Source organism: Rhinatrema bivittatum, chromosome 8 (genome assembly GCF_901001135.1).
Source record: "Rhinatrema bivittatum chromosome 8, aRhiBiv1.1, whole genome shotgun sequence".
Classification (NCBI taxonomy): Eukaryota; Metazoa; Chordata; class Amphibia; order Gymnophiona; family Rhinatrematidae; genus Rhinatrema; species Rhinatrema bivittatum.
The window spans coordinates 188,454,927-188,476,912 of NC_042622.1; the positions used below are offsets into that span (position 1 = coordinate 188,454,927).

Sequence of the window (21,986 nt, forward strand, 5' to 3'; positions counted from 1 at the left end):
TACAACGCTCAGCAAATGAAAGATTTTCTTTTTTAAAACATTTTTCTCAGATTTTATAACATTATTCTGACAAAAAACATAATTGGAGTTACACAAAAACATCAAATATCCTAATCCATGGGGAGATCTAATAGTCTAAAACAAAATTGCATTAAAAAAGGAGCTGCAAAAGTACCTTTTTTCACAGAAGGAGCATCACAAAACTTCAAAAAATTAAATTAGTTGAAGTAATGTAGATAGAATGATCAGATAAGCTTTCTAGTTCAGTCTGAAGCCATTCTGAGCTGATTTTGAATTTCAGCTAGTATCTGCTGCTTTGGTAAAAAGAAATGATTTAATAAAACAAACAGTGGAAACCAAAACCGGTAACAAAATTCAAGAAGCATGGGATAAACACAAAGGACCCAAGTTAGTTATAATGTAGTGAGAGGTTCAGCCGGGGGTGGGTTTATGGTACTGCAGCAGCAGGAAGTAAATTGGTCAGATATTAGATGGGCCTTATCTGGCATCAGATTCTCTATTTCTCTCTTGTACTGAAGCACTTTAGTTGCATTTTGATCCTGGAGTGACCAGATTCTTTGCAGGTTGTGTTATCCCTTATTGTACCACCAGAAAGGATTATCCAAGGATGATATACATAAGTTTTCAAGACCAAAAAAGGTCCCTTCCTCGGACACTTGAAGAAGATACCATTAGGATCTCTGCAGTCTGTGATTGGATATTATTGGGCATAGGGATGCCTAATAGGGATGTGAATCGTTTTTTGACGATTTAAAATATCGTCCGATATATTTTAAATCGTCAAAAATCATTAGAGGCGATATGTAATAGGAATTCCCCCGATTTATCGTAAAAAATCGTAAATCGGGGGAAGGGGGAGGGCGGGAAAACCGGCACACTAAAACATCCCTAAAACCCACCCCGACCCTTTAAAATAAATCCCCCACCCTCCCGAACCCCCCAAAATGTCTTAAATTACCTGGGGTCCAGTGGGGGGGTCCCATTGTGATCTTCCACTTTCGGGCCACAGGTGCGTTGATAGAAATGGCGCCGGTGCTACCTTTGCCCTGTCATATGACAGGGCAAAGGTAGCGCTGGCGACATTTTGCTTCCTGTCCCCGACGTCACGAGCGTAGGAGATCGCTCCCGGACCCCCGCTGGACCCCCAGGGACTTTTGGCCAGCTTGGGGGGGGCCTCCTGACCCCCACAAGACTTGCCAAAAGTCCAGCGGGGGTCCGGGAACGACCTCCTGCACTCAAATCGTGTTGCCGTACGGCCGGCGCCATTTTGCAAAATGGCGCCGGCCATATTGCAAAATGGCGCCGGCCATACTGCAACACGATTCGAGTGCAGGAGGTCATTCCTGGACCCCCACTGGACCCCCAGGGACTTTTGGCCAGCTTGGGGGGGCTTCCTGACCCCCACAAGACTTGCCAAAAGTCCAGCGTGGGTCCGGGAACGACCTCCTGCACTCGAATCGTGTTGCCGTATGGCCGGCGCCATTTTGCAATATGGCCGGCGCCATTTTGCAATATGGCCGGCGCCATTTTGCAAAATGGCGCCGGCCGTACGGCAACACGATTCAAGTGCAGGAGGTCGTTCCCGGACCCCCATCTGGACTTTTGGCAAGTCTTGTGGGGGTCAGGAGGCCCCTCCAAGCTGGCCAAAAGTCCCTGGGGGTCCAGCGGGTGTCCGGGAGCGATCTCCTACGCTCGTGTCGTCGGGGGATAGGAACCAAAATGGCACCGGCGCTACCTTTGCCCTGTCATATGACAGGGCAAAGGTAGCGCCGGCGCCATTTTCTATCAACGCACCCATAGCCTGAGTGTGGAAGATCACAATGGGACCCCCCCACTGGACCCCAGGTAATTTAAGACATTTGGGGGGAGTTCGGGAGGGTGGGGGATTTATTTTAAAGGGTCGGGGTGGGTTTTAGGGATGTTTTAGTGTGCCGGTTTTCCCGCCCTCCCCGATTTACGATTTACACGATATTTACAAAAACAAAACCGCGACGATTCGATTCCCTCCCCCCCCAGCCGAAATCGATCGTTAAGACGATCGATCACACGATACACATCTCTAATGTCTAAGTAGCAGAATCCACAGTGAGCACCTACAGCACTGAGATTTTTTTTTTTTTAAATCTATTTAGGAATGTAGCAAGACACGAAATCCCATAGAAAACAAAACAGTAACGTCCTTAATCCCAATGATGTAAACTAGTATATAGTGAAATACACATCTTAAATGATTTATTTAGTTGACAGCATTTGAAATTCGCTTTACAGAGTGAAACAATCACCCAAAGTGATGAACAAAATAAGCAAAGAATACAGTGTGAAAACATTTTAAAACAATAAAGGTGTTTAAGGTAAAATATGGTAACACACAAATGGGTTACTCAATACATTGTCTCCACTGCCAGTCCGTCTTCCATATGTTATCGTAAATCTCCAACTTGTTGAGAAGAGAGAAAGAAACCTTTTCCATTATAGCGATATCTGCTATTAACAATATCCAGTGATTGATTGAAGGAGCTGATTTGAAATTTCTGCAGCATCTGACATGGTTGACCATTCTTCTCTCCAGATTATGCTCTCTTGGGCTTTCAGGTTCTGTACTTTCCTGGTTCACTTCATTTTTCTCAAATTGGGTACAGCAAGTTGTAATTTGGTCTCACTTTTCTTCCTGGATCCCTCTCAGCTCTGGGGTAACCCAAGGCTCGGCGCTCTCCACAGCCCTGTTTAATGTCTATGCTGATTTTGGCTGGCCTTGGGGTGCACTACAGACTTTATGCCGATGGTATCCAGTTTTTCTTTCCTCTAAAAGATTCTTGGACCCAGACAGAAGCTTTTCTCTTTTCTTGACTGTCTACTTTTAATCACGGCTTATAAATTAGCACTTAACATCTTGAAAACCAAAATCACTGTATTTCCCATTTTCCAGTTTCCAATATTCCTGAAAATATCTCTTACAATAATCAGACTATCCCTCTCTCATGGAATGTTTATAACCATGTATCATTGACCCAGCTCTATCCATGACAATTACTCAAGCTTCTTTTCATAAACTATGTCTTCTCTGTCACTTAAAACCTCTGCTAGTCCCTACTGACTTTCACTCTGTCATGCAATTTTTTCTTTTTTTTCAGGGATCAATTGTGGTAATTCTCTTCTAATTGGAATCCCAGTTTACTACATTCGCCCCCTTCAAATCCAGCACACTGCTGCCAGATTCCTTTCTGGAGCTCCATCTTATAGCCATATTACTCCTGTTCTAACATCCCTCCACTGGCTTCCAGTGACATATCGCATTCAATATAAACTTGCAACAATCATGCATAAATTAATTCACAACATTCAGTCACCATGGTCTGATGCTGTGCTGCAAATTTATGCTCCTGTAAGGACTTTGAGATCTTCTAATCGAGGCCTGTTGAATGTTCCTTCCCCAAAGATAAAACATCTTTATGAGACAAGAGAATGTGCGTTCTTTTCCACCAGATCTCTCCTCTGGAATACCCTCGCAAATGAATTAAGAACCCTCCATGAAAATAAATTTTTCAAAAAATCCCTCAAAACTCTTCTTTTTCAGAATTTTTTTTTTGTCAGAATCTGATTAATAACACAATATGTCCTGGTGTTTCAATTATGAGTCATTCATACCGGTGTCTCATTTGTGAGTTGTTCATGCTGACCACGTTTTACTATGTGTTTTTATTTTTTGTGCTTTTATGTTACTTTGTTTTTATATGTTATGTATGTTCTGATGTACCTTGCCCTGAATGTTGGAAGGGTGGGTAACAAATGTTTTAAAATAATAATAAGTAATAGTAATGTGGGCTGCATGTAATAAATGAATAGCAAAGAGTTTATCAGTTTTATATAAAGCAAAATCAGCCCATCTACCCAACAAACACAAAGAGGCAGAAAGTTGAAAGGGATGACCCAATATTTCTCTAGTCAGAGCTGAGAAGAATTTTCTGAGTAGCACAGCAAACATCCTTACTTAGAAGCCAAAGGACCAAGATACGCCAATGTTTGCTAACATGTTAATGTGTGCTAAAATGGCAAATAACGCATGCTATTGCATTTCCCTGTTTTATTTACATTGTAACTTAGTATTGTCGGCAGAAAAAGATCAAATGGTCCATCCAGGCTGCCCAGTAAATTTCTTATGGTAGGAACTGCCGCTCCGTGCAGGTTACCCCTATGTGTCTGTAAAAGATAGTGAATGCCTTTCCGGGCAGGTTGCTTCTTGCCTATGTTAAGGATAGTAATACTTACAATCAAAAGCAAGCAACTGTCAAACCCATAACAAAATTACTGCTAACAATATTTTTATATAGTGAGCAGCCTTCCTGATAATTCAGACGATACTGCTTGAATGCGCTTTGCTTATGGACTTGGCCGTAGAAGCAGTCCTGTGCTTTATCCCTAAGTCAGCGTATCAGTACCCTAGACCATAAAAGTCAAGGCCCAACATTGGCTGTCTGAATCCAATGCCCCATCCCTCCCCCCCTCACCTGCCTTCAAAGTGGAGAGCGATGTTGCAGTTGCGTCAAAAGCATCAAGGCTTATTGGTTAAGGGTAGTAATTTCCCATGCCTTCAGTTAAGGGTAGTAACTGCTGCTCCATGCAGGCTATCCTTTTTTTTTTTTTATTACCACCCACATTTGCCATTATAGTACATCATTTAGCTGTTGTGAACTTTGGAACTAGGAAATTAGCGGTATAATTATGCATATATGAGCTGTACATATGCTTGCACAACAAAGTAGTGTTTGTTAATATTTTAAAAGGTTGAGTGAATGAATTACCAAGCTTCAGTGGAATCTGATGAGAGGGGATAAAAAAGATACAGTTCATTGGGTCCTGAGGTCCTCCAAATTACAAGAATATATTTACAAAGGGATGAAATAATTGCAAGGATTACAATAATTGTGTAAATGAAGTTCCTTTAATTATCTCCAGAAATGGATTTCAGGCTGTAATAAATTTGACTAATCAATGCAAATGTCATTACTTGCAAGCTAAATATTAATAAAGGGAACCATTCTGAACTGTGGCAAAAATGTGGGTCTCTAAGCTGGGTTCACTCAGAAATATTTGTATGATTCGCCTGAAGGATTTTAAATGAAGGAGTGGCAAAATGAAAATCTTGCCTTCAACTGCAAAATTGCTAAGGCCAGCCCTAGAAAGAGCACAAGCCCTGTCTGAGAGTAAAGCTTTGCTGGATCGTTTAGTGAGAGGGACAAGAACCCCAGAAAAACGGGGTCCAAGATTTCTTTGGATTGGCCTGCGATCACAGGCTTTACTTCCCACCTCATGCAATCTGATTTTTGGTTCGAGATGTGCGGTGTGTGGGAAAGAGGACAAGAAGAGGAAAGTGACTCCAGATGTAGTCAAAATTTGGTTTCAGTGGCTTTCTTTCTTTCTTTTTTTTTTAAATGTAGTTATGAAACATGGACAAATACTTTTGAGACGCTTAATACTAACATTCTTGTTTTCGTTTATTGCAGGACTTAGAGCAGCGGCTGGCTGGCATTTTGAGGAACAGTTTTCAACAGTGTCAGACCATGGGGTCTCAGCTGCGGCTGCTAGAGGTATTTGAAGGCATCAGCAGAAGAGACTTCATAAAAGTAAGAACCTGATGTGGTTTGAAGAGTGCTTTACAGCATCTGTTTAACTTCTTCCCCCCCCCCTGCCGTTGGAGAGATCAAGTCTTGTAATGGAACATTTGCAGACTTGATGGATTTTGAGCGGTTGCCCAGAAAGATGATTTTAAGTATAAATAAAAATAAATAATCTGCTGCCCTATTCTCTGTCTTAAGAAAATAAGAACTGGACCGATGTTTGGTGCTGCAACATAAGTGCGGTTGGCATAATGGGGCAACAAACACATAATAATTCTCAGTTTTTTTGCCATCATTGGACACCCTTTTTTTTCTCCTTGCCCCATTTTGTTTTCACTAAGTCATTCCAAAGCACACAACGCACACATTCCATGGACAGTGGCTATTTAGAAATATTGCGCAGAAGACCTGTGGATCTACGGGAGAGCTCTTTCTCATCCCCTGCTCAGTTTTTGTGGTAGTACCTTTAGGAACATCCATATAAGACTGATCAGTTTTTTTTTTTGTTTTGTGGTTGCACATTTGGTGATTATTGTGCATTTTTTTGGTAGGGATAGAGAGTTGTCCTAGCGTAGGAAACTGGGTAAGATGAAGTATTATTTCAAGCCTAGCATTTTAGAAATGTAGCACTGAGGATGTTTGCTGTAAGCTGAAAACAGAAGGAAAAAAAACCCTGTTACTTCTGAATCTTCCCATTCTCATGTTAGCCCTGTATCCAAGATGCAGGAGGCAACCTAGATTCCAGTTTGAATATATGTTGTGTAAATATCAGTTGCTTTGCGTGGTATTGCCTTGCTGAACTATGACTAACTTAGAGACATTATGTTCCGGACATCGCGTAGGTCCCAGCAGTGGGAGTCTATTATTAGATAAGTTGTAATTTACTGGTTTATGAGGCCATTTAACCAATGAGCCTCAGCAATTTAAAAGCACTTGGGGGACTCTTGATTAACTGGGAAGTCGGTACTGAGCGGGGCAGTGAGTGTCAAGTTACCAGAGTAAACTTGCCCTGCTAACTATAGCCCAGATAGTTAGTGGGATGTGCTTCCCATTAAATATATATCAGTTACGTTTTTTTAAAATTACTTGGGTAAGATTATCCAGATAATTATAGACCTGTTCCCTGTACGTACCCGGATCATTCCAGACTCCTGGGTTTATGCATCTATGCCAGCAGATGGAGACAGAGAAAGTTTAACTGACACTGCCTGATAAGCACTGGTGCCACCTGCAGTTCCTCGGTATTCCTCTGTCTCCAGCAGATGGTGGCTGGTGCATTCACCTGCAGTTTCTGGTGATTTTTTCGTCTTTTTTTCTTTTTCCGTTTCTTTTTCTCAGGAGCATTTCTCCCAGGGGTCAACCCTTCCCTGTTTGGTTGAGGTAGACAAGCTGGAGGTCGGTGACCTTTTTGTATGCTAGCTCTGGCTCCCATCCGTGAGGTGCAAATCTGGTGGTCCAGATCCCTTCCTTCCTAGGTGGCTGTTCAGCTCAGGGCAGCTGCTTTTTGTTTTTAGGGCTCTCTCTCCTAGCTTTCAGGCTGAGCTGCAGCTGGACAGCTCCCCTTGGCCTTAGGAGAGCAGAGTCTGTTATTTTTGTAAAGTTAAAAAAAAAAAAGAAACAGTTTCAGCAGGAAGGAGCTGCAGCGGGGCAGTAAGTCTCTCCCAGGCTTTACAGGTGGTGTTTTTGCTATCGGGGCATCGTTTTTCGGTGGATGTTCTCGCTGGGCTCTGTGGTTAACTGCATGCTATGGTTTGCGGTCGGGCCTGCCTCGCATGTGGCGCGGTTTCTGCCTACCTCAGCCTTCTCTCTCTGCTCGGTGTGTGTTTTGGGTGGTGAGGGGCCTTCTCTTTCTCCTCCTCCTGCGAAATGCTGGTGCGTCGAGCCTCCTTCTGCCACCCATATGGTTGCTGTCAGAGACGGGGTTTCCTGCGTCGAGCCTTTAGCCTCAGCCAGCGCGGGAACGGCGGCCATTTTAAGTTCCCCAGCAGACTTGGTAGTGTACCCAGGGCCTGTAGGGGGGCAGGGGAGCCTGGATGAGGCGCTGCCGGTGGATTTAGCTCGGTTGGGGGGAGCTGGTCCTATGGGGTCTGCTCCCTGCAGTTTCTCCCTGGAATTTATTTTAGTGCTCCACCGTGCTTTTTTGGCACAGCAGGAACAGTCAGACCTTCAGCTGGGGGGAATGGCCCCTGCTCCTCCTGCCCCAGCCATTCAGGTGGCTGGGTCTGGCTCTGTTTGGTCGCAAAGTACTTTGGTCCCTGGGGTGCAGCGTTTACTGGTGCCACCGTGGTCGGACTGGGAGATGGGGGTTCCGGAGGGCCCTTGGAGAATCCTGGGGATACAAGGCTCCCCTTGGAGGGGGTTCTGGCCCCTAATCGTGGGGCGGACGACCCAGATGTTGTGGACCCAGATGCTGCCAATACAGATCCGGGGAACGATGTGGCTGATATGCCAGTGTCTGTGAACAATCCCAAGATTCTTCGTTTATTTCATCAGGGAGGAATTGGCCTCCTTAATTCCACTGGTCCTTGAGGAGCTCAGTTTGAAGCTCCCTCAGTCGGATTCAGACCTAGATGGGGCGGACCCAGTTCTGGATGGGACTCATGGTCCTCCCTCGGCCTTTCCTTACCATAGGTCTGTGCAGAGGATGGTGGACCAGGAGTGGAGTTCTCCAGACATGTGATTACGGGTGAGCTGAGCTATGTCAAAGCTCTATCCCTTACCCAAGCAGAGCTCTTCGCTATTCTGAAGGTGGACGCTGCGGTATTGGCTGTCACCAAGAAGACGACTGTTCCAGTGGCGGGGGCCACAGCTTTAAACAATCTCCAAGACCGTAAGCTGGAGATTCACCTCAAGCAGATCTTTGAGGTTTCTGCTTTGAGCCTTCTGGCGGCTATTTGCTCCAGCTTCATGCAGCGGGCATGCTTGCGTTGGGTGCAACAGCTGCAAGAGGACCAAGCTGGTCTTGTGGAGCGCTTGGAGGCTTCAGTGGCGTACGTAGCTGATGCATTGTATGACTTAGTGTGGGCCTTTTCTCGGCTTATGGCTTCTGCGGCATCTGCTTCTGTGGTTGCGGCACTGGTTGGCGGATGTTTCGTCCAAATCTCAGTTGAGTTCCCTGCTGTTTAAAGGCTATCTTTTGTTTGGAGAGGGCCTCGAGCAATTGGTAAAACAGTTAGGGGACAACAAGGTCCACAAGTTGCCAGGGGATAGCCTAAGTCCAGACAGTCCTTTCAGTCTCGGGCCCGTTTCCATGAAGGCAGAAGGCCTCAATATGCAAGGGAGGCAACAGCCCTGCAGAGGCAGTTTGCAGGCTATGGTCAGTTGTGGGCGCAGACTTTTCAGGGAGCTCGGAGGCCCTTTAGAGCCCCCACCAGAGGTGGGACTTTGGGGGCAAAATCCTCCCAATGAGGTGAGGCCGGCCCACTCTGTCGTTCCCTTCTTAGAGGGGCACTTTTCTACGAGGAGTGGACCAGTCTCACTCAGGATCAGTGGGTCCTCTTGATCATAAGAGATGGTTATGCTTTAGAATTTGCTCGCCCCGTTTGCGACTTCTTTTTGGTCTCTCTTTGCGGTTCGATGACAAAGCGAACTGCAGTTCGGGAGACCTTGGATAGGTTGCAGGGTTTAGGAACCGTGGTACAGGTTCCTCCGGAAGAACGGGGCACCGGGAGGTACTCCATTTATTTCGTGGTTCCCAAAAAGGAGGGCACTTTTCAGCCTATTCTGGACCTAAAAAGAGTAAATGCAGCGCTGCAAATTATGAGATTTTGCAAGGAAACCCTAAGATCGGTGATTGCAGCAGTTCGCAGTCGGGAATTCTTAGCTTCCTTGGATCTAACGGAGGTGTATCTTCATATCCCCATTCATTGGGATCACCAGTGTTATTTGAGGTTCATGGTTCTTGGTCAGCATTTCCAGTTTCAGGCCCTTCCTTTCAGCCTAGCCACAGCGCTGCGGACCTTCACCAAGATCATGGTAGTAGTGGCTGCGGCCTTGTAGCATGAGGGAGTTCTGGTACATCCTTATCTCAATGATTGGCTCATCAAGGCAAAGTCGGAGGCCAGTTGTCACTCAGCGGTCAGGAAGGTCACTCAACTGCCCCCCAGCCACTGGGCTGGGTGGTGAATTTTGCCAAGAGCCATCTCAATCTGACCCAATATCTCAAGTATCTGGGAACCCGTTTCAACATGAGCATGGGCAAGGTGTTCTCGACAGACAAGAGAGCAAACAAATTGTAGTCACAGATCCATTGTCTTTTGGCTTTGTGGGTGCCCAGGGCTTGGGATTTTTTGCAGGTTCTGGGATCCATGGCTTCCACACTCAAGTTTGTTCTCTGGGCTTTTGCGCATATAAGACCATTACTGAAAGCTCTGTTGGCACAATGGAATCCGCTGTCAGAGCTTTTTCATCAGCCAGTATCGCTGGATGTTCCTATGAGGGAGAGTCTGTCTTGGTGGCTCCAAACGTCTCACCTTCTTTGGGGGTTACTCTAGAGGTACTGGATTGGATCATTGTTACTACCAATGCCAGTCTGTCTGCTTGGGGGGCAGTTTTCCAGCTTCTGTCGGCTCAGGGTGTGTGGTCGCTGGAAGAGCGCTCCTGGTCTATCAACTGCTTGGAGACCAGGGCAGTGCGATTAGTGTTGCTGGCCTTTCTACCAATGTTCAGTCAGAATTCTGTTGGATAATGTGACGACCGTGGTTTATATCCATCAACAAGGCGGTACCAAGAGCTGGATGGTAGCTCAAGAGGCTCAGGAGTTAATGATCTGGGTGGAGGCACACTTGTCCCAGATAGCGGCCTCTCATATTGTGGGCAACGAGAATGTCCAGGCGGATTTTCTAAGTCGCAGTCTTCTAGATCCGGGTGAATGGAAACTGTCAGAGTTGGCGATGCAGCTCATTCGTGAGAAGGGTTGTCCAGATGTAGATCTGATAGCGTCTCCCCACAATGCAAAAGCCCCCCGATTTTTCAGCTGCAGACGAGACTACGGAGCTGAGGGAGTCGACGCTCTAGTGATTCCTTGGACTCAGGGAGTTCTTCTTTATGTGTTTCCTCCATGGCCTCTGGTGGGAAAGGTTTTGTGCAGAATAGAGAGACACCTAGGGGATGTCGTATTGGTGGCTCTTGAGTGGCCATGTCGCCCGTGGTTTGCGGATCTCTCGTCAACTTGGTTGTGGACGGTCCGATATGGTTCAGTCACTTTTCGATACGGTTCAGTCACCTTTCTCGTCTGCTCCATCAAGGTCCTGTATTTTTCGATCAAGCAGATTGCTTCTGTCTAGTGGCTTGGCTTTTGAAAGGCGACGTTTAAGGCGCAGGGTGTACCCAGAGCTGGTTATTACTACCCTTCTGCATGTGAGGCCCACGTCTACCTTATTGTCTTATGTCCGAGTCTGGAAGGTTTTTGAGGCTTGGTATGTGGCCAAAGGTATTGCTGCTTTGTGGGCTTTGGTGTCCCAGATTTTATCCTTCCTGCAAGATGGCTTGGGCAAAGGCTTGGCATTTAACTCTCTCCGAGTTCAGGTAGCAGCTCTGACCTCTTTGCGAGGGACGATCTTTGCCCTCTCATCCTGATGTTGTACGGTTTCTTCGAGGGGTCAAGAATTTACGTCCTCCAGTACAGAAGGTCTGTCCATCTTGGAATCTTAATCTGGTCCTTCGAGATTTGTGTGAACCACCTTTTGAGCCTCTTCATAGGGCGACTCTTAAGGATTTGACCTTGAAGGTTGTTCGGCATGGAGAATTTCAGAGTTGCAAGCTTTATCTTGTAGGGACCCGTTCCTACAGTTTTCGGATTCGGGGGTGTCCTTATGGATGGTTCCATCTTTCCTTCCCAAGGTAATCTCAGCTTTTCATGTTAATCAGATGGTCGAACTTCCAGCTTTTCCCAATTTGGATGCTTCTTCTCTTCATGTGAGGGAACTCAGGCATTTGGTCTTTCAGAGAGCTTTACTGAGATATCTGGAGGTGACGAATGCCTTTCGATCACCTATTTGTTTTGTGGTTGGGTGTGAAGGTAGGGCTCCATCTTCCAAAGCTACCTTTGCGAGGTGGCTCAAGGATACTATTGGGTCAGCCTATATTCTTAAGGGCTGCCAGCTGCCGGACAGTTTACGGGCTCATTCTATTCAATCACAAGTGACCTTGTGGGTGGAGGCTCAGTTTGTGTCGCCACAAGAGATTTGTCGGGCGGCTACATGGAAGTCGCTGCATACTTTTTCGAGACATTATCGCCTGAACGTCTGGGATTCGGAGATTCATTCTTTCGGTGAGAGTGTTTTGTGAGTGGGACTCTCTAGGTCCCACCCCGGCTAGGAGGCTTTGGTACATCCCAGGAATCTGGAATGATCTGGGTATGTACAGGGAAAAAAAATTGGTTCTTACCTGCTAATTTTCATTCTTGTAGTTCCATGGATCATTCCAGAGCCCGCCCGCTTGATGGAAGTGGAGAGTCTTCCGCTCAGCTGTGCTCTTTTTGCTATGCAGATTTTTCTTCAGAGCTTTAATGAGTGTTTTCAAGTTTTTTACAAGTTTTTGCAAGTGAGTTTTTGCGCTTGGGTACATACCAATACTAAGGAACTGCAGGTGGCATCAATGCTTATCAAGCAGTGTCAGTTAAACTTTCTCTGTCTCCATCTGCTGGCATGGATGCATAAACCCAGGAGTCTAGAATGATCTGTGGTACTACAGGAATGAAAATTAGCAGTAAAAACCAATTTTGTTTTCTCCAACATGACCAGATTTAGAGAAGCATAGCTGGGTAGCCTCTTCATTTTTATTTTTTATTTTTTTTTAATACTGTTAAGTTTTACCCAGATGATGAGGTGCTCTGCTAAAACATATCCATTTCATGGGGTGGGAAATTCAAAACTTGGGGATTATCAGCACAGTCCAAACTAAGCCAGGCAAACCCCTTTTGAATATAAACCTCTGGGGCATAATCTTACTCTTTTTTTTTTTTTTGTGGTTGTAAAATTGTTAGCTTTTCATTAGCTAACTTTTTTCAGGACTTTATAATATCCCATCACCCTTTTATTCTCAGGACCACTTGAAAGATAAAGACATGCAGTTGGTCTCCATGGTTATTGAGGAGCTCTCTCAAGTCAAGGACATGTTCTTGAGGATGGCTGATAACCCTCCTCTGCATGTCAATGCCACACCCACTGTCGGCAAACTCATCTGGATAAAGGGGCTCCAAGCCAGAATATCGGTACGTTCATGCAAATTTCAAAATGTAGCCTTTCATTGTATATACAAGCTGAGTTTGCCTTTCCTAAATCGATTGCCCCATAGTTGTCGGGAAGGGCAAATTTCAAAGCTATATACATGGGCTTCATAAATCGGCCATCTGAAAATGCATGCAAGCTTCCAGCCATGTTTAGAGGAGGCGTGTTTAGGTTGCGGGAGGGAAATAACACATGTAGGTTGCGTTTTCAACTCTACATGCATTAATTTTACATGGGGTGGGGGGAAGTACCCACATAAAAAAAAAGCAGGTGCGAACTCTAATGTGGTGCAAGGTCTGTGAGTATTTATTTATTTATCAGGTTTTATATACTGTCGTTTAGAAAACATTCCAAAAAAAGCACCTGTCGGCTTTGACCCAGTTTGAAAATTGCCTGTCCCCTACTGCCCCTGAGGACATTTCTTAAAGCCATCTAGCTGCCTTTGAACAGATTAGCGAGCTTACCTTGCCCTGTCTGATAATAGCCTCCTCTGCCCAGTGAAAAGTATGCGCTGGCTTCTGTACTGCAAGCACTTTAGCTGGAAGGTGTGTTTAGGTTGGAGGGGGCGAGTAAACAGCGAGTGTAAAGTGTGCAGGCACTTTTAGCATGTGCACGTTACACTGATATTCAAAAAGAAACTACCTGGCTACTCTCTCTTGGAAAACCTTAGCCCCCCCACATGCTTTACATCCATGCAGGCTATTTGAAACTTGCCCTGTATATATGGGAGGCAGAACACGCTGCTTATACTGGTGCTGAGAAATGTATATTATATAGTTGGATTTTCTTTTGTGTTTTTAGTCTGCTTTAACCAAACGTCTGGTACAGCATAGACTTTTTCTTTTCTAGTTATAGGGTATGTGATCTAGATCATGGTGAGGTCAATATTCAAAAGCCATTTAGACAGATAACTGAAAAGTAATACATCTAAATGGCTAACTGGAGATATTAAATGCCATTTGAGGCTAAATTCTAGAATTTAGCCACATAAATCGGGGGCATTCCAGGGACAGGTGGGAGGCGTTTTTGGAGAGAAGAGGAGTTAGCTACGTAAGTTATGTGGCTATCTCTGATCATACCGCAGGGCTGTCCTAAAGTTAGCCAGATATACTTAGACGGCTAACTTACCTAGTCGCTCCATGGCTGAATATCGGCCCCAGAATTTTTATGTTATCTTGTCTGAAGAAGAGTCCAGTGTGTTTTCTAAAGCTCACGCACTGCAGAATCTATGGGTTTATTATACACAGAGCCCTGGTGGCTCAGTGAGTCCTGGATTCTATTCTCAGCCAAGGCTGGGGATGCTGCAGAGGCAACATACAGTGGCGACATCCAGCGGCCAGAGTTAGGGCCCATGATTGCAGGGCTCGGAAGGAGCCCTGGTGCATGGCCCCCAGGCCGACAATGTTGTTGCATTGATTGGACTAAAGTAATTTAGGAGGGGATATTAAAATAAAGGGAAAAATTCCTCTCCCCCCCCCCCCCACCATGTAATTTTGTTTATTTCATTTATTATTTATATAGCGCACTTACCATACTCATAGAGCCAATGAAGGCTTACAGAACCCAAACCCAGGTCCGGTTCTATTTGAGATGGAAGCTCAAAGGAGAAGGAAGAAACTGCAAAGTCAGACATTATGATTATTTTTATTATTATTATTTTGCTACCTACTGTCATTATTATCTCAGGAACCTATGGTACAACTGAAGACTTTCTCCCCACTGTCTCTGGAGGGAGATCTGGGGTGGACACTCAGGCATCTGTACACCGAGACGATGAATGAATTTGACAGGTACTGGAACTTTCGTATCCAAATGAGCTGAAGATGGAGATATAATTATCCCGCCCCCGCCCCTCCTTTTTTATTTCCACAAGACATTCTAAGACTGCATTTTCTTTGCCCACTTTTCCCCTGAATTCCTTCCTCAAAGCATTTCTCTTTGCAGTTCTTCACACGGTTGTCTTGAACGCAAGGTCCTATCCGCTTGGTTTATATCTAATAGCACTATAGCAGCTAACCCCCCCCCCCCCCCACACACACACAAAAATAAAATCTTATTATTTTACTCAGCATGCGCAACCTTCAGACCTCATGATATCGGAGTAAACCATTCTCTTTCTGCCCCAGGATGCGCAAAACTATTTTCTTTTCTCTTAGCGATATTATTTGCTAGGGGTTGCGTGTTTGAAAAGAAAAGATTGTGTCATTTCTTTGATCAAAACCTATGTTCTCCATGACTTAGAAGTTGATTCTTGTACACGTTACTTCATTTCGTGCCTGTCAGATTTGAAAATCGGTTGGTCACTGCCTGGCTTGAGGCTGCCAAGGAAGAGATGAGCGACTCCATGAAGCTTCCTTTACTGGTAAGCGGAAAATTGGCTTGGGGTGCACTTCAAGTCAGTATAAAAAGTGTGCATTGTGCGTGATGAAAGAACTGCGACACTACCTGGGTCCCTGGCTGATGGCAGACTCTGTGGGAGTCTCAGGGAATATTGCTGATGACATGTACTGGGGTTAGAGGACCCACAATGCCATTGGTGCATACATTGTGGCCTAGCCTAGGATCTCTCTGGCTGTTCAGACTTCCTGAAGGATGGTGGGAAGGTTACATGATTCAAATTTAAAGCTCTACTATGTAGACAGTCTCCTCATTCCCTGTATCTTTTTTTTTTTTTTATTGAACCTAATAATTTTTCTGGGTTTATCATCCCCAGTACCCATTAGGGATTTGTTAGAAATGAGAACTGGCACCTAACACGTGCCTAAGAACATAAGAAGTTGCCATACTAGATCAGACCAAAGGTCCATCAAGCCCAGTATCCTGTTTCTGATGATACGTTATTGTACTCTGCTTTGAGCAAATATTTGGAAAGGCAGAATGTAAGACCCAAATAAAATGGTGTGAGGCTGAAAATGTGCAGGCTTGAGAGTAACTTAAGGAAATATTTCTTCACTGAGAAGGTAGAGAATGCATGGAATAGCCTCCCCAACGGCGACAGTGGTGGTGGTTGTGTCAAAAACATCAACATGGGATAGGCAAAAGGAGATCCTGAAGTGAAGGGAAAAAAACAACGACGTTCAAGCAGGGTCTGCGAGTATACATAGGAAAGGAAATATGGGCAGATGAGATGGTCTGTGTGGTCTGTGTTACCATGACCAACACCCCCTCCCCTTCCCCCTCCAATTCTATCCACCGCTGTGAGGTTTTGTATCATTTACTGTATCTCTCTCTTAAATTTAATTAGGTGGGTTTTTTTTTCTTTTTCAGAGTTCTCCTAACATAAGCACAGAGCCGGAAGAATATTTTCCTAGCATCCAGTTAAATCTTAATCCAGACCTTGTGCTCTTACTGCGAGAAGCTGCTTATCTCATGAAACCACCATTTCAAGTGAAGGTCAGCCATTTATATTATAAGAGGGAGGAAGGAACTTTTATTCATATATAGGGAGGAGGGATGGCGGGGGAATAATTAAACTGCCTTTTTTATGCAGGTTTATCCATGTAAAATTTTTGATTATTGCCCCTTTAATGTCTTTGCTTGTCATAACTGCTTACTTGAGTGGGTGGTGGTGGTGGTGGGGGTGTGGGTGTGTGTGTGTGTGTGTGTGTGTGTGTGTGTGTGTGCAATTTTGACTAGCTTGCAAAGTTGCGAAGTAGACAGGTGCTTTTTATTGTGTGTTTTTTGTAACATTTTCAAAAGGGAGACTGCATACTTTAAAAACCTGAAATCATAGGAAGTATATTGGGGAGGAAAAAGGTAGTTTTCCTTCTGAAACTGTACCTAAGTGCAAAGCATGTGTGCCGAGAGCTTGCTTTGTACCTGCTGTTTGTGCAGGTGATTGGGGAGGAGGGAGAGAAGTAGGGGGATGGAGGTGGTAAAATAACGCACATGTTTTTGAAAATGCCAAGTAATGCGTGCCTTTTTACTCCTCCCCCACCTGACCAAAATGCATTCCAAGGAAATGCCCCTTTTTAATGCGGCTAAACATAACATGCCAAATGTCGCCAGTTAAAGACCAAAATGTACTTCCGTTACGAGCTCCACGCCGAGTAGAGTAATTTTCAGACAGAGTAAATTGCTTTGGAAATCACTCTAAAAAATGTTTTGTTTTGTTTTTTAATTATTTTACATTTGTTACTACCTTTGCTTTAAGAATCCCAAGCCCTATACAAATCAGTGAAAATTAAAATATAATACTCCCCATCCCTTCCCTCTATGGTTTTGAGCTTTCCATGCTTCTGTTTAACTTGTTGAAGTTTATCGATTAACCATGCTGAAGAATGAAAACCATTTAATTAAAAAAAAAAAAAATAGACCTCAATCTTCAGGTTACATTTATGTCCTTAGGGATCCATCCCTCACCTTCCTTTTCCCTCTATTAAAATGAACCTGTCATGTTGTAGATATCAGAATCTGTTCAGTCTGTCGTGAGGACCGTGGATGTGAATAAACTGAAAATACTTTCCGCTCGACTAGAAACTGTCGTGTCCAAATACAATGAGGTTATGAGGACGATGGCTGACTACCTCAGTCCGTTATTCGAGAAGAAGCTGTCAAAAGTCAGCGAGGTAATTGCTATCATCGTGGATAGTCTGCATTAAAATTTAAATAATAAAAAAAAGATACAAACATTTTTAAGGTCAGACCTACATAAGGCGTTATGATGATGAGTGGAATAACAATATGATTTCTGATGTTCAAGATTTTACCTTCAGTTTTAATTTTAAATTTATTTTTTTTACATAGCCTAAGAGCATCCTATGTGGACAGCTTTCTAGAAATATATTTTGGCCTGGTAGTTTTCTGCTGCTCCTTTTGCACTTCCAGCTCAGTTAAAACTATCTTCTTTTGGGTTACAACATCTTGAGCCTTCATTTAAAACTCCCTGGGGATTTTTCTCCTGTTTTTTTTTTTAATAAATATTCCAAGCCCTCCCAAATCATTTTGTCCTGTGACAGTCTTCAGCTGGAGGCCATGCTCCAGTGCTTCTTCTGGAAACTGGCTAATACGAACCCTGTGTCTGGCCACTAGGTGCCACTGTTGCATGATGACTGAGACTCCCGTCTACTAGGGAATGTGAATGCTCCCTCTGCAACTGAACCACTGGGCTGTCCCCACTAATAGTTATAATATAAAACCACCTGGTTAAATACATAGGGGTAGATTTTAAAAGCCCTGCGTGCCGGCGCGCGCAAAGCCCCAGGACACGCGTAAGACCCGGGGCTTTGCTTGGGGGACGTGTTGGGGGCGTGTCAGGGGCAGTGTGGTGTTCGGGGAGTGACTGGGGCAAGTCCAGAGGCGTGACCAAGTGCTCCGGCACAGCGGCCTGTGCCGGGACAGGGAGCCTCTGGCAGGCGTAACTCAACGAAATAAGGTAGGGGAGGGGGATTTAGTTAGGGCTGGGGGGTGGGTTAGATAGGGGAAGGGAGGGAAAGGTGGGGGGGACAAAAAAAAAGTTCCCTCTGAGGCTGCTTCGATTTCGGAGCGGCCTCGGAGGGAACGGAGGCAGGCTGCGCGGCTCAGCGCGTGCAGGCTGCTGATTTTGCGCAGCCTTGCGTGCACCGACCCTGGATTTTAAAAGATACGCGTGGCTACGCGCGTATCTTTTAAAATCCAACGTACTTTTGTTTGCGCCGGTTGCGCGAACAAAAGTACGCGCGCGCGTACTTTTTAAAAATCTGCCCCATAATCTTAAAACATTTTAAACTTTTTTCTTTTTCTTTTTTTTTTTTAATGGTGAACAAGCTTCTGAAAGATGGACTTGAAGTTTTTACTTGGAGTATGGAAGAGAGCACGGATTACATTGACCTTGCCACGTCCTTTGTCTGCGTGGACCTTTACAACAACTATAACCTTGTGAAAAACAACCACAAAGTTATTGGCAGCCTGACCGGAGCATGGTCCATGGGCAGGCTCGACATTTTCACCTGCCGGGATTTTAGCAGGAGCTTCTCCATGCCTGAACTAGTGATGGAGCAAAAGTAAGTGGCAGATGATAACTCACGCTACAGAGCCACTTAAGACTTCAATAACGAAAGAAGGAGTGACCTAGTGATTAGAGCAATGGGCTGAGAACCAGGAAAGCAGGGTTTAAATCCCACTCCCCCCCCCACACTGACACTCCTTGTGACATTGGGCAACTCACTTTATCTCCCATTGCTTCAGGTACCCACTTAAATTATAAGCTGCCTGGGGCAGGGAATTATTGCGCCCGAATTCTAATAATTCCGTAAGCCGCCATGAGTGTCCTTTTAGTAAAGCATGCAAAAAACCCTCAAACCTTTTGAGAATTAAAGATAATGGGGCAAGCAGCAAAAGCTAGTGTTACAGTTTGTTTTGTTTATTTATTTATTTGCAAAAATCTGAGCTCGTTTTTCGGCTCTTGCTCTTCATCACAAGACTAGGGAGAGTCACTGAAGTGTTTGGGGACGGAGGGAGAGAGGGAAGATAAGCCGGTAGAGCCACATCCTTTGGGGCATTCAAAGAACAGCAGAAACCACCATGCCCATCTTGTTTTTCCATTTTCCTTTACTGTTACAATACTGTGGACTCTCCTTGTCCTCCAGCTGCCCCTCGTTTCACTAGCACCCAGACTCCTCTCTTCGTGTCCCTTGCCTTCTTGATCTGTTTAGGTCTTTTGCCTTCCATACTAATATTTGGAAGCTCTTTGCTTGGAAACTTGTTGATGGGAAAGGTACGATACCTTAATCTCCCACTGCGATGGATTGGAAATTTTTTTTTGGTGGGGGCACGGTAGAAAAATGCTAATTCTTTTACTTTCTGGATGGTGGTGGAGGAAAAAGCAAAGAAATGGGGGTGGGTGGGAGGTGCCTTCTACAGAGGGTGAATCAGTAAGCTTGCTGATGAGTGCTGGAGGGGAAACAGTAAGGAAAGACGCATTTCAGCCTAGGAAGCCCAGGAAGAATGTTCAGTGGAGATGAGTCCAAATAATACCAGCGCCTTTACTGTTGTGTCTCCCATCAAAATGTAGTGCTTGCGTACGTGCGGGCTCCTCTGATTGAGCCATCCTGGAATAGTCCAACACGACAATGCTTTTTTTTTTTGTCCCAGCCTTATGTGGGTTTAAATCACCGCATACCTTCAATCATAGCTACTTGCGGTTAGAATGGGAAGGGGGTCCCTTCCCCTTTTCCCTCTCTTGTCAGGCCCATTCATTGCAGCAATGGTCCTGTAGCTGATGGTCATACAATTTGGCTTTCTCTGGAACCGAGTGCTCCCAGTCAGTCACTTGGTGGATCAGAAGGCGTTTGCTAGCGAGCAATGGCTGGGGCTGACTCCCTTCCATCCTGGGGGGGGGGCTACAACGGCTTCCATAGTATCTTCATCCCCTGCCAGGCCAAGGGATCCAGATTTGGGTCTTCCACTACCACAGAGCCATCAGGTCAGCACCTGCAGGCCCATTTTGAATTGGTATACCCAGTGTCAGCAAAGTCTAGTTTGGGGGATCCCCAGTGGATTCACAGACTTTGGAGTTCTCGTTATTAGAGTTAAGCACAACTCATCACTTTAGTAGACCCCCTGAAAAACTGCCCAAACTGTGCAACAATTGCAGTATTTCCTGGTCACCATTCTTTTTATTTATTTATTTACTTTTTGCCAGTTTGGAGAAAATGTTTTGGCTTATTTGCTGCCAGTGTTTGGAGGAAAAAAAATTAACATTAAAACAAAAAAAATCCAGAAATTACATTCTAATTTTGTTTTCAAACATACAGAAAGTAGCTGGACAAAAACATCAACATTCTTTTTATTTGACTTTGGGGGCCCTAATTTAACAGACATTTTAGCTTTGAATGGCTGCTCCTACGCAAGGCCTGCTAAGTTAGCCCCATTGTATTTGCAATCCTGGTACAGCCTGCTCCAAATTTGTTACAGCACCACCAGTTCTAGGCTTGTACAAGCAGTACCTTTGGAGCAGCTTTGTGACTGCTTCCATGAAAGATGCAGAATCAGTTTTGTTGTTATCTGTGAGCTGATGTCACATTGGTTTTGCGTTTACACATTTTAGCTTATTGCCTCGTATTCTGCTTTGATATAAGCTATCAGTGTTCTGCAATCACTCTTGCCAGTATTGAAATGGATAGTACACATGGTTTGCATTAGTTATATCCAAATTCTGCCTGGTTTGCATGCAGTTTTTCAAGTCTGTAGGTCGGGTTTTTTCTAGCTGCTGGTGTTCCGTGCTGGCTGGTTGTTGACTGAACTTCTGACACAGAGACTGTAACTTTCAAACTGGCACGCGTGTGCATAAGTCAGCCCTCACCCAGGGACGCGGCCATTTATTAACATATGTGGGCATGTGTGCACGTGTTGTAAAATAGCCTGGCTGCGCGTGCGCATGTGCGCCAAATTTTAAGAGAGTATGCACATGTGTGTGCAAATCCCGCTTCTGTCGTGTAAATCGAGGGATTTTAAAAGGCTTGCACTGCAATTTATTGGATTTTTCATAAAGTATACATAAGTCATACTTTCAAGAAAAAATAATACAGAGTGGCATACAGGAAATACAAAACAAAGAAAAACATCTCCAACATAGAAATCTTTATCTATTTTGTCCTCTTAAGTAACATGAATGAGTGGGACCAGAAATCCAAAGGGGAGAAATCAAGAAAAAACAGTTTAAAAGTAAAACTGGCTTAACGATTTTTGATGGTTTTCTTTCTTTACTGATTGCCAAACAATTACTTATTGTGGGACTATAGTCACCATTCTTGCATTTAGAAATGACTTAAGTTGTTCAATAGCTGTAAATGCAAAATTTTCACCTTTACCCTTAATAAGACATCTACATGGATATCTTAATAAAAAAAACTTTATGAAAAATCCAATAAATTGCAAATGAAAAAAAAAAAAAAAAAGGCTTGCACCGCCATTCCCAGCTTTACCAGTTCATCCTCAGTTTGCTCAGTTAAAAGAGATGACCTCCAAACCCCTCTAGTTTAATAGCCTTTACTCCCTCCAGTTATTCCCCAACCCTTAAATCCCCACAGATCTGCCTGGTTTTCTTTATTTTTAACTTACACCACATCCATAGCAGAAGTAAATTTATGTGGCAGGGGGCCTCTGCACAAGCCGGTTTGGGTCAGTATCTACGCACACATCT

The 21,986-nt window shown here is 44.5% G+C and overlaps 1 protein-coding gene across 1 annotated transcript in view; it reads left to right on the forward strand.

The window, feature by feature from the left end:
- LOC115096908 (dynein beta chain, flagellar outer arm-like) overlaps positions 1–21,986 on the forward strand; it is a 630,228-nt gene that overhangs the window by 37,164 nt on the left and 571,078 nt on the right. Inside the window, 7 exon segments of the mRNA XM_029612190.1 lie at positions 5,523–5,642; positions 12,682–12,849; positions 14,552–14,655; positions 15,149–15,227; positions 16,133–16,258; positions 17,269–17,433; positions 18,611–18,846. Coding sequence (XP_029468050.1) covers positions 5,523–5,642; positions 12,682–12,849; positions 14,552–14,655; positions 15,149–15,227; positions 16,133–16,258; positions 17,269–17,433; positions 18,611–18,846 — 998 coding nt within the window.